Genomic DNA, 17835 nt, shown 5'->3' on the forward strand with positions numbered 1-17835 from the left:
AATTGCTTTCGTGTAGGTCATTTTGCTAATCTATGCAAAAGGCCAGGTTGCAAAATATGCAAGCGTCGACACAACACTCTGATTCATGCAGCCAATGATCATCATATTCGTAATGAAAATAGAGTCGTATCTGAAACTACACCTTTAGCGTCGTCTTCAACGACTGCTGCTTCTGACAATGTAACTTTAGCAGCAAATATGTCTAGTTATAATAAAATTCAATGTGATGTATTATTATCTACTGCGTTGGTAAAATTATATGACAAGAATAATCACGAACATATAGTACGTGCAATATTAGACAGTGGTAGTACATCAAGTCTAATGACTGAGAGATTGTGTCGACAATTAAATTTGGAAACGTGTCAGGTAGATAAGTCAATCATGGGTGTAAATAACGCAACTTTACGCGTAGGCAAAACTTGTCATGTGCACATGACGTCGTTGAATAACAGTTTCTCTTCTGAGCTTCAATGTTATGTTTTGCCATCAATCACAAGTAATGTACCCGGTCACGAAATTAATATTTCTAATATTGACATCCCTACTGACATTAGTTTGGCGGATCCTACGTTCTTTGTACCAGCAGATGTTGATATCTTGATTGGTGCCGATCTCTTTTGGGATTTGGTAGGGACGCGGAGAATAATATTAGGTAAGAAAAAGCCTGTATTGTGCGAAACCAGATTAGGGTGGATAATTTCAGGTCCTATTTTTAGTCATCATGACACAATTATGCATTTAAATGATATAAAATGTAATTTTAATAAAATTGAGTCTAGTGCAAGTCATGATTTGGACGACATTCGAGCTGACTTGACACGATTCTGGCAGCTGGAAGAGATATGCTCCAAATCAAATTATTTTCCGGAAGAAAGAATGTGTGAGGAACATTTTGTTGCGAACACAACGCGCCTCGATGACGGTCGTTTCTGCGTCCGTATACCGCTTAAACATGATTCTTCTGTTTTAGGTAATTCGTTTCATCGAGCGGAACACTGTTTATTTTCTTTAGAGCGTAGGTTGACGAGCAATCTTGAATTGAGAGATATGTATAGCAACTTCATGACAGAGTATAAATCGCTTGGCCATATGTCAGAATATAAACAGCCTGAGGTAGATGAAAAGGAATATTTCATTCCTCATCACGGTGTTATGCGAGATAGTAGCACGAGCACCAAACTCCGTGTTGTATTTAATGCCAGTTCTCCTACGACCTCAGGTGTTTCTTACAATGACATCCAAATGATTGGTCCCACCGTCCAAGATGATTTGATATCCATATTGCTTCGATTTAGGCAGCATAAATATGTTTTGTCTGCAGATGTTGAAAAAATGTATAGACAAATAATTGTCCACCCGTCTGATAGACATCTGCAGCAAATACTGTGGCGTAGTAATGTAGTTGAGCCAATTACAAAATTCATATTGAACACGGTCACATATGGAACATCCAGTGCTCCATTTCTGGCTACACGCTGTCTAAAGCAGTTAGGAATCGACTGCAAGGATGATAAAATTTCCGAGATCATTCAACATGATTTTTACGTTGATGATCTATTAACGGGCGGTAACGATTTGGCTGAAGTTCAAGCTATACGTAAGCAAGTTACTAATGTACTTGCTTCTGCATGTATGCCTTTAAGAAAATGGAAATCGAATAATCCTCTTTTGATGATTGATCCTCAGGACGTTCAAGCATCATCATTCGATTTGAATATTGGGAGTGATGAGCCAAATAAGTTATTAGGTCTTAGTTGGCACACAGATTCTGATGAACTCTGTTTCCCAATAAGTTTTCTAGTTCCTAATGGTAATACAAAACGTGATATTCTTTCGATGATTGCTCGAATTTTTGACCCATTGGGACTTTTGGCTCCATGCATAGTTAATATGAAAATATTGTTACAGCAGCTTTGGATTAAAAAATTAGCTTGGGACGAACCATTAACTGATGATATTAATCGTCATTGGAATTACATTCGTAAAACTTTGCCTCTTTTGAACGATCTTCGTGTACCGAGGATTGTTATTTGCGACTCCTGTAAGTCGTTAGAGTTGCATGTTTTTTCGGACGCTTCAGAGCGTGCATATGGAGCTTGCATTTATTTGCGTAGCGTCAGTACTTCTGGTGAAGTTATGGTTCGGTTGTTAATGGCTAAGAGCCGAGTAGCTCCTATTAAGCCTACTACAATACCCAGGTTGGAACTGTGCGGTGCGTTGATATATATGATAAGGTCATCACGTCGCTTAGATGGGAATAGATCAAGCTTACTATAGATTCCACCATAGTTTTACGTTGGTTATATATACTTCTAGACTATAGCCTTTTGTACGTAATCGTGTTGCTGAAGTCTTAGAAAGGACAGAAAATTGTAAATGGCGACACGTACCAACTGATGAAAACTCAGCAGATCTAATATCTCGTGGTGTGGATATTAGTAATCTGCAAGGTTTAAACTTATGGTGGTCTGGTCCGCAATTTCTCATGAATGACTTGTCGAAGTGGCCTACGCAACTGAAGTGTGTTGAAGTTCTCCCAGAAATTAAACCAGACATATCTCTAAATGCTATTGTTATTAACAATAAAAATTCCTGTGGGCTCATTGAATTTAGTCGCTTTTCTAATTATTTAAGACTATTGCGATCAGTTGCCTATGTTTTAAGATTTATCAAATATTGTAAAAAGGTACTATTAGTATCAAATTTTTTAGAAGAGGTAGACTTACGCGACGCCTTAGTTTTAATTATTTCAAATAGTCAATATGAATCCTTTGCCGAGTACAAGTTACTGTTAAATAATGATAATTTGCCAAAAAACAGTCAACTATTAAAACTGAACGTCTTTATGGACGAAAATAAATTAATGCGCGTCGGAGGTCGTATTGATAATTCAAATTTTTCACAAGATAAAAAACATCCTATAATTTTACAGTCCAGTCACATTTTTACAAAATTATTATTTATTTATGAGCATAAACGGCTAATGCATGCCGGTCCTCAATTGTTGCTAGCATCTATAAGAGAAAGGTATTGGCCTATAGGCGGGCGAAATTTAGCGAAAACCTGTTATCACAATTGTATCAGATGTACACGCATGAAGGGTAAAATTGTAACCCCCCTGATGGGAAATTTACCACAGCAGCGCCTACTTTCTGGTGGCTATCCCTTTGAAACGGTCGGTGTCGATTATGCCGGACCTATTATGTCCGCTAGTCGACAAGGCCGCGGTTGTAAGCTAGTAAAGGTTTATATTTCAGTTTTTGTTTGCTTCACTACCAAAGCTATTCATTTAGAGTTGGTAGGCGATTTAACTAGTAATAATTATATACTTGCTTTACGTCGATTCATTTCGCGAAGAGGTAAACCTGTCAATATTTATTCCGATAATGGTACCTCATTTGTGGGTGCATACAACGACATTTCAAAATTTCTAAAGACGAATTGTAATTCTTTAGGCGAAAGTGTAGCCTGTGATGGCATTGGCTTCCATTTTATTCCGGCGTATGCTCCTCATTACGGAGGTTTATGGGAAGCGGGTGTAAAGTCGACAAAATACCACTTACAGAGAGTGTTGGGTAATTGTACATTAACCTATGAAGAGCTTAACACCACTCTCATACAAATTGAAGCAGTGCTGAACTCGACCCCTGACACCACTTTCTTCGGATCCTGCGGACTATAATCCATTAACCCCAGGCCATTTTTTAATTGGGCGGTCTCTGACTTCTTTGCCAGACCGAGATTATCAAAGACATTCCACAAATAATTTAACACGGTTCCAACGCATTGAGCAATTACGACAACATTTTTGGGCTAGATGGAGCAAAGAGTACATTGCAGAATTGCAACAACGTGTCAAGTGGCGTACTTCAAGGATAATTTAAAATTGAATACGTTGGTAGTAATTAAGGAGGATAATCTTCCGCCATTAAAGTGGAAATTGGGAAGAGTTGTGGGAGTTCATCCTGGTCTTGACGGCATAGTACGGGTTGCTGATATCCGGACATCCACTGGAGTTATTCGGCGAGCCTTCAGCAAAATCTGCCCATTACCAGTATCATCGGAGTCTGATTGAAAGCGCAGCTTTCAATGCCGGGGGGCATGTTGTGAAGTCAAAGCGCCTACTTATTTTATTTACGCAAATACTACACTTTTGCGATTTGTGCTCATACAATTTTGTAGTTTTTATTAAGTTAAAAATATAGAAGTCGTACATGTTACTCTGCGTCTTTAATTTCATTATTCCCGAAAATCCGCTGTGATTACTCCAGAACAGATATACAAAAATTGTAAAAGTAGTCCAGCAGTTTACGTTAGAAAGAAAATCTACTCGTAATCTACTTGGAGGTCTTAATATCAAGGAGTAAGTCATTCAAAGTATATACACATTTCAAAGTTTGATAGTAAACGGCGAAAGAAATGCGGACGAAGCCGGATAAAAAAGGACTGCATATTTATATTTGACCCAAAAAATTAGTGCTGGTTGGTAGTTTGTATTCACACGTTTCGACTTGTAAATGTAAACTTACAAGGATTATTTAAAAGAGCAACACACAAGTTTCTTGCTCGTTCTTCTTGTGATGAGACAGCTTTCCGAAAGAAAACAAATTGTTATGACTATTCAAAAGCGCTTAAATTAAGTTTATTTGAATAAATGATTTTCTATTCTATTCTATTCTATTCTACTAGTCTTAGTATTTATCTTACGAGAAGTCATCATGAATTACCAATCATTCGCAATGACTCGTCATCAGTACTCTTCAAAATATTGCCCATAAAAGTTCTTATAGGATCACTTATATCCTTAACGTCCTCATAAATATCTACAAAAACCTAATCTACCTGAGTAGGTACTTCGTTGCGTGATCTGTTTATCCTCGAACCACCTGCCTACACCAGCGTCGCTGGTACACGAATACTAAAACTTTAATTATGTTTTTCTAAAAGACTCAGCAATGAGCGAGTTTTTAAAGGAACAATTTATAAGCGCAAGCGGGAACGGATTATTATAAATATATCTATTAATAGCTGTCTTTACACGTTACACTGTTTCACACGCAATTACGCTTTCACACAGGAAGAATGTGCATGTAAAAGTAGACACAGTAATTCTGTGTGAGAGAGACCGTGCGTGCGTGAGAGAGATCGCGTATTCCCGCATTTTCAACTATGCGTGCTTTAGCGCCTTTTTAAAATAATTAACTGTCATTGCAAAATGGACGACATCTGACTATTGAAGTAAAATATAATTATAGTGTTCAACATCTACCCTGTATCATCGTAAGCACAGATTATTATATTAGAGTCCGTTAGTTTTCTGTTCCCGCGCTTTTACTTCCCCTCCCTTACCTAGTACTGAACTGACCGTACAGCGGCCTTGACGCGCGCGCGCATTGTGTTGTGAATTAAAATAAATTAGAACTGTGTTAAACCTATTGTGAAACTGGAAAGCTAGCGAAGATACCTTCGAGACCCTGAAGCCCAAGAAATCCGCAAAACCATACAGGTACGTGACAGACGCTTCCACCTATTTCTCCCTATATATATACATAGTAAAATCCCTAACATTTTGGTAGCAGAGAGTATTTTCCCTAACATATAGTTTAAAATAAAATATACAATTTTAAATTTAAGTGAAATGATTAATTTAATACGTGAAAATAAGCGTGAAATCGTGGACACAAAATGCAATCACGAGTGCGCACCGCTTTACCGCACCGCTTTACTGCGCGCTCTCCTGATTACGCGTGAAAGAATGTGTCGTGTAAAAGCAACTAATAATTATAATATATGTAGATAATAATTATATGATCTCTACTTTTGGTTTCATTTTACCGAATAAGATTTCATACAAAATGTATGAAGTCTTATAATGTACTTATAATGTACTCTGTTTTCCATATTTCTATAGTTCGAAAGGTGGCGATAATCTACATATTTGATTCAGCTCGTATATAATTCTATTTCAAAAAAGTTACTTATAATGACTCTTTATGGAATATGGAGTTTGTAACAAAATTACGCATGGTATTCGTGTCTTATTGTTTACACAAACATTTGTATTCTATTATATATCTATGTATTTATATCAGATATCTAGCCATACTAACCACACATAACACAAGCTCTGCTTAATTTGCAACTACGTGTAAATTGTCCAGGGATATTCTTATTTTTATTTCAGACGAATAAACCAAGTTTGTACTCCCGCTTATAACTTATCACTTGAGCCATAAAACATTTTGTTTACTGTTTACCTGAAAGGGTTTTGCTCAAATCGTTTACGAACAGCCGGCCGCGCCGGATGCACGTCAAGATGAGATGTAAATATAGAAACAGTTTGAGCTTGATGCTTTTCTATATTATCTCATTGTATATGTACATTATAAAATTACTTAGTGTTTTTTAAATAACATCGTAGCTTAGTATTTATTACCTCGACTTAAGTGAGGCGTTAGAGTCGCGAGTTTGAATCAAACCAATAAAAATCTATGTGTAATTTATATTTCTGACTGAACAGTCTGTGACTGAAACTCTGGTAACAAACCAAATGAATCCTAGAGATAGCGGCGGTTCGGCGACCACGTTGATCAAACCCAGCGGAATGTGGGTGTGGACGATTAAATAATAATAATAATCTCAGGACAATTCACACAGCGCCATCTAGACCCAAGTTAAACTAGCTAAAGCTTGTGATGTAGGTACTAGATAACTGATACAAATACATAGATATTCTTTTTCATAAATATATATATATATTATATATAGAAAACACCCAGACCGATACAAACAATCATACTCATGAATACAAATGTTTAAGTCGTGAGAGGAATTGAACCCGCGACCATCGGATCTAGACCACCGACCGTCAAAGAATGGACTGCATGCGTGATATAAACCAAACTATGGAAGACAATGATAAATACTTATTATGAAGATAGAAATAGAAATAGAAATATAGAAATAATCTTTATTCAAATAAACTCATTACAAGCACTTTTGAATAGTCATATTTTGATTCTACGACTCATTCGGAATGCAGATTCATCACAAGAAGAATGAGCAAGAAACTTGTGTGTTGCTCTTTGAATATATATATTCCAATCTATCCCTAAATATAAAATCTTTTAATTAAACGTCTCTTATTATATGATAGAAATAACTTATAATTATTGAAAACAATAAGATAATTAATTAAGTAAGCACGCCTTCTTTATATTAGTGATTTTAATTAACGAAATTCTAATAAAGAACAAAGAAGAAATTTCATTAAAGCTGACTAGATCCACCAACATAATTATAAGTATGTATATTATTTTAACAGAATTATAATTAGCTAATTCAATCTGAAATTATTATAAACTTATATTCACACTAGTTATTCGCTCCGATTTCACTCACAAGGTACATAACAAACAATGCACCTTTATGTATAATTATAATTACACTAGCTGTATATATATTTGTTATTCTGATGTATAAGCTATATTACTGTAAATTTAAAAAAAAAAAATACTAAGATTAATTCTATTTGTATCATACAAATAGAATTAATCTTAGTATTTTTTTTTTAATAGAATACTTTATTCAAATAAACTTAATATATATCTACACTTTTGAATAGTCACATAATAGAATTAGTCCTTCAGAGTATTTTTCATTAAATAGAAATAGAAATAATCTTTATTCAAATAAACTCAATATAAGCACTTTTGAATAGTCACATTTGTTTTATTCTACCACTCATTCAGAACGCAGACTCATCACAAGAAGAATGAGCAAGAAACTTTTTTTTTTTTAATTTAAAGATGACATTTACATGTATACAATTTATTGTCACAATTATCGCCAAACTGCTTGGCAGTTTATTGGAGACTATGTGCACTCATTTTTACTTATACTTAACTAGCTTTTACCCGCGGCTTCGCTCGCGTTAATTTATCCCCTTAGGGGTGGAATTTATCAAAATACTTTGTTAGGGGATGCCTACGTCATAGTAGCTTTATGCATGCAAAGTCTCAGCCCGATCGGTTTAAAATTGACAAAGTTTCATACAAACTTTCATCCCCTATTTTATCCCCTTGGAAGTAGAATTAATCAAAATCCTTTCTTAGCGGATGCCTACGTCATAACATCTACCTGCATGCCAAATTTCAGCCCGATCCGTCCAGTGGTTTGGGCTGTGCGTTGATAGATCACTAAGTCAGTCACCTTTGAGTTATATATATTTAGATTTACAATTAAACTATAATATAGAACTTATACTTTTTCGAGTAGTAAGTGTGTGTTGATCTTTTAAAGAAATGTTGCCTTAAGTAGATTTACTTTAAAAAGAATTACTGATCCGATCATTCGAGTAGACCGTTACTTGAACTTTTTAATGTACCTTATCTTTCTTTAACAGAATGTGCCAACGAGGTCTTACAGAAAATATTGTTAAAAATTATATATAAAAATATATATGGACAATTCACACAACATCATCTAATCCCAAGCTGCAATCCCAAGCAGAACTTTTGTTCTGGGTACTAGGCAAAAAAACTTAGATACTTATTTTGTAAATAAATAATCCCATCAAAAACATAAATGTGAAATGATAGCCGAGTTTAATATTATGATATATGCCTTGATTGTTGACTTCTACGACAAAAGAGGTGAGATCTAAATGGGTGCTAAGTTCAATGGTCTGTCCTGAATTGTATTTATAATAATATAAAATATCATTTCTTCTTATAACTTAGGATAATATACTGTAGCCTAAGATCTGACTTGGCCAGTTCTCTTATACCAATTATTACTTTCGATTGCTAGTTACTACTAATAATAAAATAGGAACCGACAAGTAACATGTTTAGAACTTGCGAAGGCTACAGTATATTTCGTATATGAAAACCAGCCAAGTCAAAAGTGGCTCCAAATGGTTCGTGTAAATATATACACGGTGCTGCTCGCCAGTTCTCTTATTTGAAACTCGGCTTGACACGCTACCGCGTGTCTAGATATATTCTATACCTATATATAATATACAAACACACAGACCAATACAAACAATCATGAATACAAATGTTTGTACCGTGCGAGGAATCGAACCCGCGACCATCGGAAGTAAAGTGGTGTGCTTTATGTACTTTATGTTTCTTTAACAGAATGTGGCAAGCGACGTATTCTGGCCGGGGCTACGAAACGCATAGTGGGCGGTGTGGAGGCGTCTCCAGGAGACTGGCCCTTCTTGGCGGCGATCCTTGGCGGACCAGAGGAGGTGTTCTACTGCGCTGGAGTGCTGGTCGCTGACCAGTGGGTGCTGACTGCCTCGCACTGTGTCGGCAAGTGAGTATCTGTTTATATTCATTAACATACTAGCTGTTCCCGCGACTTCATCCGCGTGGAATTTAAATTTATTTTTAAGATAAAAGTAGCCTAAGTTACTCCTTATTACTCAGGTACCTGCCAAAAATATACCCGTCAAAATCGGTCCAGCCATTTCAGAGATTAACCTGAACAAAGAGACAGACAAAAATTGTAAAAAACGCCCAGAGCAATAGAAGCAATCATATTCATGAATATAAAGGAGTCGTACCCGCGACCATCAGAAGTAAAACAGTAAACCTATACCACCAAGGGCGTCGAACGTAAGACTATACAACTTACTACTGTTAAATACCCAAAACTGTACTATACAGTGTACAGTACAGTTTTAGGACTGTGTACGGAATGAAACTAAATCAATCCTTAGTATTTGCAACAGTATCAATATCAGTACGGCATTACAAGTAATTTTGTATATATATATATATATTAAGACTGATAATGGAATGGTACTCCCACCTGCACCAACGGTTAACGCTGGTCATCAACACCAGTGTCATTCTCCACTTAAGATGAATATGAGGTCAGGTTAGTTAGTCTATTGTGGCAAATTCACCAGGTATATTTAGTATATACCATGTTATGGTATATTTGCTAGCAATTGTTTTTTTAGCCAGTGGAGATATAAATGGTCAGTTCAGTTTTAAGGGTTATAATGGCAAATTTGCCAAGAATTTATCACAATGATTTCCTCCTGGAAAGCCATCGGATGTCAACCTGACATGACATAATGCTAGCAATAGATTCCTTAGTCCACATTACTAACAATCCCCTTTCCCCCACTAATTTTATATTGTTACCGCCAGTCATTCGGACGTAAACGGCTGGACCATCCAACTGGGTATCACCAGGAGACGCTCTCATGCATACTACGGACAGAAGGTGAAGGTACGACGCGTGGTTCCACATCCTCAATACAACGTTGGCGTCGCTCATGACAATGACATCGCACTATTCCAGGTAAATTAATTATAAAAATTAAATGTAATGAAATTATAAAAATTAATTGTAATGTAATTATAAAAATTAAATGTAATGAAATTATAAAAATTAATTGTAACGAAATTATAAAAATTAATTGTAATTAAATTTAATGTAAATTTAATTACAATTAATTTAATGAAAATCTGTGCTATGCTGCGTACGTTCCACTCACAGCATCAGCTGCGTCAGCGCCTTTTGTTCAGAATATGCGCGCGTTAGTATTCTACTGCAATTCCGGCAGCGTTTATCCGCCCTGTAGATGTTGTAGGGCAGGTCAGGGAGAGAACATATCAATTATTTTCGTTTGCTATTACCACAGATAACATAATATTCTATTACTAACTATTTTATGTCTTATATCTTTATGTATAGCTTGCTGTACGGGTACGTTACCACGAGCAGTTGTCTCCAGTGTGCCTGCCACCAGAAAACAGGGCGCTACCAGCCGGTACACTGTGCACTGTCATCGGATGGGGCAAACGGGATGACAAAGACAGTAAGCGAATCACGGTCTTTTATCATTTCAAACCGTCGGTTGTACAGTGGTTTAGCACACCGCTTTACTTCCGATGGTCGCAGGTTCAACTCTACGGTACAAACATTTGTATTTGTGAATATGATTATTTGTATCGGTCTGGGTGTTTTCTACGTATATTGTTTGTTTTCTTTGTAATATTTTATTGTGCAATAAAATTAGAATTAAAAGGATACAACTGAGTTAATGAATGAATGCTTACAATTGCGGACTTATCCCCAGAGGCATTTCTTCTAGTGAACCTTTGAATGACTGAGAGGAATTGTGGAGTGGTGCACATAGATACAATAAATAATAGGTACGCATATTATGTATATCTATGCATATTATTTAATATAAGAGTAAATTGTATATATATATATACAAAAAAATAAAGTATTTATATCACTTGTCTCCCATAACACTACCTCTTCTTATAGTGGGACTAGATGACGTTGTATGAATTCTCAAGGGGTATTATTAAACATACTATCTGCCTGATTATAGACAACGACTATAACCAATGACAGTTTAGAGCAGAGGCACCGTCCACGCCTTTTTGATGTTGTGATATTTGAAGTTATCATGAAGGAACTTTTGTTCTCGACTCGATTACTTATTAACAATCTATATTGCACATACTCCATACTTATATATTTGATGACCTCGCTTGTTTAGTTATTTAGAATACTACCTTGATTTATAACAGACATGGGTTCGATTACCGCATTTATTTTGTTTATATGGATGTTTTTCATTATATTTAAGTTTTTTTTATGGATGATAATGGCCATTCCATTATCATCACATATGCCTGCACGGTTACTTTACTTAACGGTTTAAGCTGGCGGGGCACCAGTGGAGAATGATAAGATGAGCATGGGGTCAGATCAGTTAGCCCATCGTGGCAAATTCACTAGCATTTATCAATATGGTTTCCAGAGGGAACCACATGGAGATTAACCTGACATGGTACATTACTAGCGATGGGGTCATCAGACCCGTCCCTTTCCCTCCTAGTGTCAGGTGTTAGAAATAGAAATAGAAATAATCTTGAATTCTCTCTAATTTTGAATAGTCATATTTTTTATTCTACCACTCTAATTTACATGATCTATATAAGTTCCGCTTCATTTAGAACTAGCGCTGTGAGTTGTCCAAGGTTATCAAATTTGAATATTTGAATAAATAAATTTCATTAAACATTTCAGTGTCTGAATATGAGCCTGCAGTGAATGAGGTGGAGGTACCGCTTCTGAACCGTGACATCTGCAACCAGTGGCTTGAACATCGAGACCTCAATGTTACGGAGGGCATGATTTGTGCTGGCTACCCGGAAGGCGGCAAGGACGCTTGTCAGGTTAGTGTGATTATAATGACAATGAAATGTAATGATAACGATAATGGAAACGTAATGATAATGAATTATAATCACAATGAATTATAGTGGTAATGAATTATCGTTATCCTAAATATATGTTCATCCTAATCCTATCTGTATAAGTATATAGAAACTCTTTCTTTTTGAAATCAGCTCAAATAGAGAAATATATTTAATATTTTGTATATATACCATAGGACTATAGTTATTAATGTTAATCATTTAATTACCATAAACTGGCTATAAATAAATTTAAAATATCTGTTGTTTTTTAATATAATAAGATTTAAAAGTTGTTTTAACAGATAATACGAAAGGATAACTTAAATGTCAATGTTGTTCATGCACGGGATTTTCATTTAATGTTAGACATACTTAGACATAATATTGAATGAATTTCATTTCATATTAGACATAATACATGCATAAAACATCCATCTAGTCCCAGCTAAGTAGAGCTTGTGTTATGGACTATACAACTGATATATTTTTTGTTGTAAATACATAATTGATATACTTAGAAAACACTTAGATTGATACAAACAAGACTAGTGAATACAAATATTTGCACCGTGCAAGGAATTGAACCCGCGACCATCAGAAGTGAAGTGGTGTGCTAAGCCTGTATAGAATCTTTAGGTGTTCAAATAACACACTAGTTCACTAGAAGTCTACTCAAGTTCGTTCATAGGTACTCGTAAATATTGAAAATAGTTTGCTGTTCTAAGTTTTATTACTTACTTACACGCGACTTCGTCCGCGTGGAATTAAACTCTATTTTTCTAAAATAAAAGTAGCCTAAGTTACTCCTCATTACTTCAGCTACCTGCCAAAAATGTCCCGTCAAAATCGGTCCAGCCATTTCAGAGATTAGCGGGAACAAGCAGACAGACAGACAAAAATTGTAAAAAGAAAAAGTTTTGGTGTACGGAATGTACACCAAAATATTAAATATATAACCAACTGGTTAAATAACTAAATAAGAGGTAATAAGTCGTAGTTTGATTATAGTAGTCATAGTTCGCCATATGTACATTACATATGGCGAACTTAACACCGAAGGGCATTCTCTATCAACTGATAGAGAATGCCCTTCGGTCCTTCGGCCCTTCGGGTTCAGTTTGCCTTATGGTTAACTAACCATAAGGCAAACTGAGAAGTTAGTAAGCGACGCATTATAGTACAAACACACGTAACATCTATTGAGGCATTGATTCCTATGACAAGTTTGAAATCGCTGACTTCAAATCTAAAATTTCCAGCTCCATCCCTCTCTCCATCATAAAACGTTGTCGAGTGGAATGAGTAGTCATGCTCACTAAAATGTCCAGACATGTGGCGGCGTGGTGGGCCGGGTCATTGGGCTCCCTAAAATATGGTCGGGCGTAGAGATGGCTGGCTCATCCGTCATAATCGTGAACGAGTGCTGCTTGTTGGGACTGGTCTGCTCTTATCACTACGACTGATTTAATCTTATTGTATATTTATATTTGACCCAAATAAATTAATGCTGGTTGGTAGTTTGTATTCACACGTTTCGACTTGTAAATGTAAACTTACAAGGATTATTTAAAAGAGCAACACACAAGTTTCTTGCTCGTTCTTCTTGTGATGAGACAGCGTTGTGATCGAGTGGTAGATAAAAATATTGTTATGACTATTCAAAAGTGTTTAATTATAGTTTATTTGAATAAATGATTTTCTGTTCTATTCTATTCTATTCCATAAACTAGAATCTAATTAAAATTGAATAACTAAACGCACATACGAATATAGATACTAAGATTGTTTATGTCTTCTCGGTACGCAGTCAAATAAGCGACTATAAGATGGGGTTCGAGCCTCAGGGAGGTGGTGGGGAGGCGCGAGGAGCGCGGTACAAGTGAGTCAACACTCTCTAAGAGTTTATTGGATATAGTGAGCTCGAGAAACCTTCTTATACATTGTTGTCGGTGTATTGATGAAATGTTCTCTTTATTGAATTTACCAAATCGTTACGCCCCTATTTATAGTTAAAACCACTAATATACTAGGAAATGTCCACTGACAGTGATTTACCTGTGTGGGTGACGCTTTGTCATTAACACGCTGCTTTACTTTGATGGTCGCGGGTTCGATTCCTCGCACGTGAACAGTCGTATGTATTTACAAAATAGAAATATCTAAGTATTTATATTAGTTGTCTAGTATCTATAACACTAGCTCTGCTTAGTTATTAGATATGTGAATGAAGATTTAACAGCCTCGGTGGTGCAGTAGTCGCAGGTTGGATTCGGCGCAAAACATTTACACATGTACAAACATTTCTTTCTTTAAGTTGTTTATTAATAATCAACGATATTGAAACGTGGGACTGCACGAGTGCGTTCTGCCATCTTTGATCAAATATTCTCTGCGTAATGTGGACATATGGCTAGGGTTATAGGCCTATCAGGGGCTTCAGGAACTACTGTGGTAGACTACTGTATTTCCCCAGGTCTCTGTCAAGGTAAAGAGGAACACCAGGACTCTCACATACGCCACTCGTTCCTCCGGCCGAGAGGACGGTCTATGAAGATTAGAGGTGGATCGTGAATTTGTGGGGCCCTAGACTAAATCTACTTAAGGGCCTACCTAATTATATTACTCTCAACTAAAAAAATACACCGACCAAAAACAAGCGACCAGAAATTCCCTGTTCCTTTCGATAGACGCACACTTAGATGGGTTGATTAATCTCAGTGTTGTCAACCTTATGATAGTTTTTTTAACATTCTAGATATTTTTTATATTCTAAATATAATTTCAGTGGGGACTGTGGGCCCTTTGTACCCTCGGAGCCCTGGGCTGCCGCCTAAAAAGCCCTTAAGTAGATGAAGATATCTCTTTAAAAAAAGGGATATATTCTATCTGGTATTACAGTACAGAGAGGATATTTTCCACCTAATGATATAATTGAAAGTTTTTCATATCTATATTGTGCTTGAAATATCTTTTCATTAAATTTATGAAGCCTGCCGAAATTCCAAGCAATTTCCTGTACAATGTGAAAATAAATTATATAAGCATGTACTCGTGTATATTTGGAACCTTAACAAGGCCCCTGTACATTGTAATAATAACAATACAATAAAAAGAAGGGAATTCAGTACGCAGAATTAGGAAGGTAGATATTTTGTATAGTATAAAATAATATGTACAATCATAGTTCCAACCATGCAATAGATATGTACAATCATCATGCCATCACTTACAAATATAATTCAAATTTAAATTCAAAAACCACTTATTCATGTAAGGTACCTGGGTCGAATATGGCCATTTTCCCAACTTTTAAAAAAATTAACACAAATCCTAACCTATTTGTTTCTAGGTTTTTCCGTGACCGCGATATATTACCTAAATAAATACGTTATTAAATAAATATTTATTTGTATCTTTTCATTGTTTTAAAATACGTTATTTCTAGTGTCAAACCTTAACGTGGCCATATACGACCCAGGTACCTTACGACATTTTAGCCACTTATGAAAGTCAAGTTTTCTGTGATTAATATTTTTTGCTAATATCGGAATCGATGCAGCCGTTAACTGTGTTTTTGTCCAGGGTTATAATTATTATTATAAACATATAATTATAATGTCAGGACAATTCACACAGCGCTATCTAGACCCAAGTTAAGCTAGCTAAAGCTTGTGTTATGTGCACTGAATTGGTATTCCGCGCAACTTTGTTTTTTTTTCTTTTATAAAAACCTTCTGTTGACTATTACAAACGCTACAAAAAGATAAGATAAGAAGAATCGGTCCAGCCGTTCACGTGTAATACCATTACCAAGAGACATGTGAATAAATTTTTATATTTATATTTTATATTTAGTTGAGAATATAACCTTAAATTTAATGTAATAACCTTAATTTAATTATTTATTTATTTAACTTTAATGCACAAAAACAATGTGTACATATGGCGGACTTAACACCTTGCGGCGTTATCTACCAGGCAACCATGAGTGGTGCAGAGAAAGATTGTTGGCGGTGCACTAATATAAATGTGAAATGTCAAAAAAAAATATATAAATGAAAAGCAAAGTATTTTAAATATAAATTTGTATAAAAAATATACATACATAAATATATATAAATAAATACATAATGATCTGATAATCAAATTATAAGTACAGACTCAAATTGAAAGTAAGAAAAAAAAGAAAATATAGAGAACTATAGGGAAATAACAGAAAGATGTGAAAATAAGAGAAGGACAGTAAAAAATAGTTACAAATTTAAATGATGTTCCCGCAATTTCTTTTTAAACGAAGTTATGGTAGAATTTAGACCATTCGGCGACCATAGCGTAGTATAAGTTTGAACATTATTAAGATTCTATTGTCAAAGACTACACTTCAATGCGTGGTGTGTCAAAGACATAGTAGTGTGTATAATATATGTTTTTTTATTGTTTTAATGTATGTTTTATGAGTTACATTAAAATATTCTAAATATATTAGTATTTTGCACCCCTTCTCTATATAGACTATCGAAATTTCATACTCCTCGAATCACGTGATTTCTGTAAAACTTTTGCCTCAAATTGAAATTAAATTAAAAAAAAAAATTATCATGTAGGACATTTTAGCCGCTCATGAACGTAAATTTTTTATATTATAATTTCTTCTCTACCGTCCAGTTCAGTATATACATCCAATTTGGAAGAACTAGCAAGAAACTCAATTACTTTTTTTTTCTTTTTAAATGCCAGTTTATTTACAATGTATATTTATATAGGTGTCTATGTCTAACATTAAACCAAAATCCCCTGTATGAACAACTATTGCCAGCCATGCACGCTTGTCATTCAAGTAATCGTTTAGTGAGGCCTTGCTCAGTAAATATGATTTAACAGATGTTTTGAATTTATTTAAGGGTAATTCCAGTCTATCCTTTGGCATCTTATTGTAAATTTTTATACCTATTCCCATAAAAGAACTATTGACTTTTTCTAAACGATACTCACGTATTAATGCAATGATTACTAATGATTTATTTTATCGAACTGGAACCAATGAAGATAATATTGTACACAGGGCGATTCAGGTGGACCACTACTCTGCAAGGACCCGGACGACCCATCCCGCTGGTACGTTGGCGGGATCGTCTCCTGGGGGATCAAATGCGCGCATCCTCGCCTTCCCGGCGTCTACGCGTACGTCCCCAAATATATACCCTGGATCCAGCGACAGATCGCCCTCTACAACGATGATAAAGCAAAGTCCGAGGACATCTGAGGGCACCGTTTACATATACAGCCCTCCGCTCACCGCCGGATTTATGGTAACGATATATAATGTGACGGTCCCTTGGACATGGCATTTTAATTCTGAAGGTACGACTTAAGGTGATAATTGACAATAAATGAATCCATGACAATAAAACTGAGCAGATGGCTATATATATATACATATATATCTATCGATAGATAGATAGATCTTGTGACGTTAAATATAAAACTGTGATAATATGAAATCTTTTATTCTGAAACGAGTTCGCTTGTATTGTATAAAAGTTTACCGGTACGACTAACGTTGACTTTTTGAATTTGCCGTTTT

At 35.5% G+C, this 17835-nt stretch overlaps 1 protein-coding gene across 1 annotated transcript in view; it reads left to right on the forward strand.

The window, feature by feature from the left end:
- LOC131842435 (atrial natriuretic peptide-converting enzyme) overlaps positions 1–17514 on the forward strand; it is a 121125-nt gene extending 103611 nt beyond the window's left edge. The window contains exons 11-15 of the mRNA XM_059190967.1: positions 9150–9330; positions 10176–10329; positions 10726–10849; positions 12079–12227; positions 17314–17514. Coding sequence (XP_059046950.1) covers positions 9150–9330; positions 10176–10329; positions 10726–10849; positions 12079–12227; positions 17314–17514 — 809 coding nt within the window. The remainder of the gene's footprint in view (positions 1–9149; positions 9331–10175; positions 10330–10725; positions 10850–12078; positions 12228–17313) is intronic.
- The last annotated feature ends 321 nt before the right edge of the window (positions 17515–17835 follow it).

The sequence above is a fragment of the Achroia grisella genome, unplaced genomic scaffold (assembly GCF_030625045.1).
Source record: "Achroia grisella isolate CSIRO2021 unplaced genomic scaffold, CSIRO_AGI_Agris_v1 utg2183, whole genome shotgun sequence".
NCBI lineage: Eukaryota > Metazoa > Arthropoda > Insecta > Lepidoptera > Pyralidae > Achroia > Achroia grisella.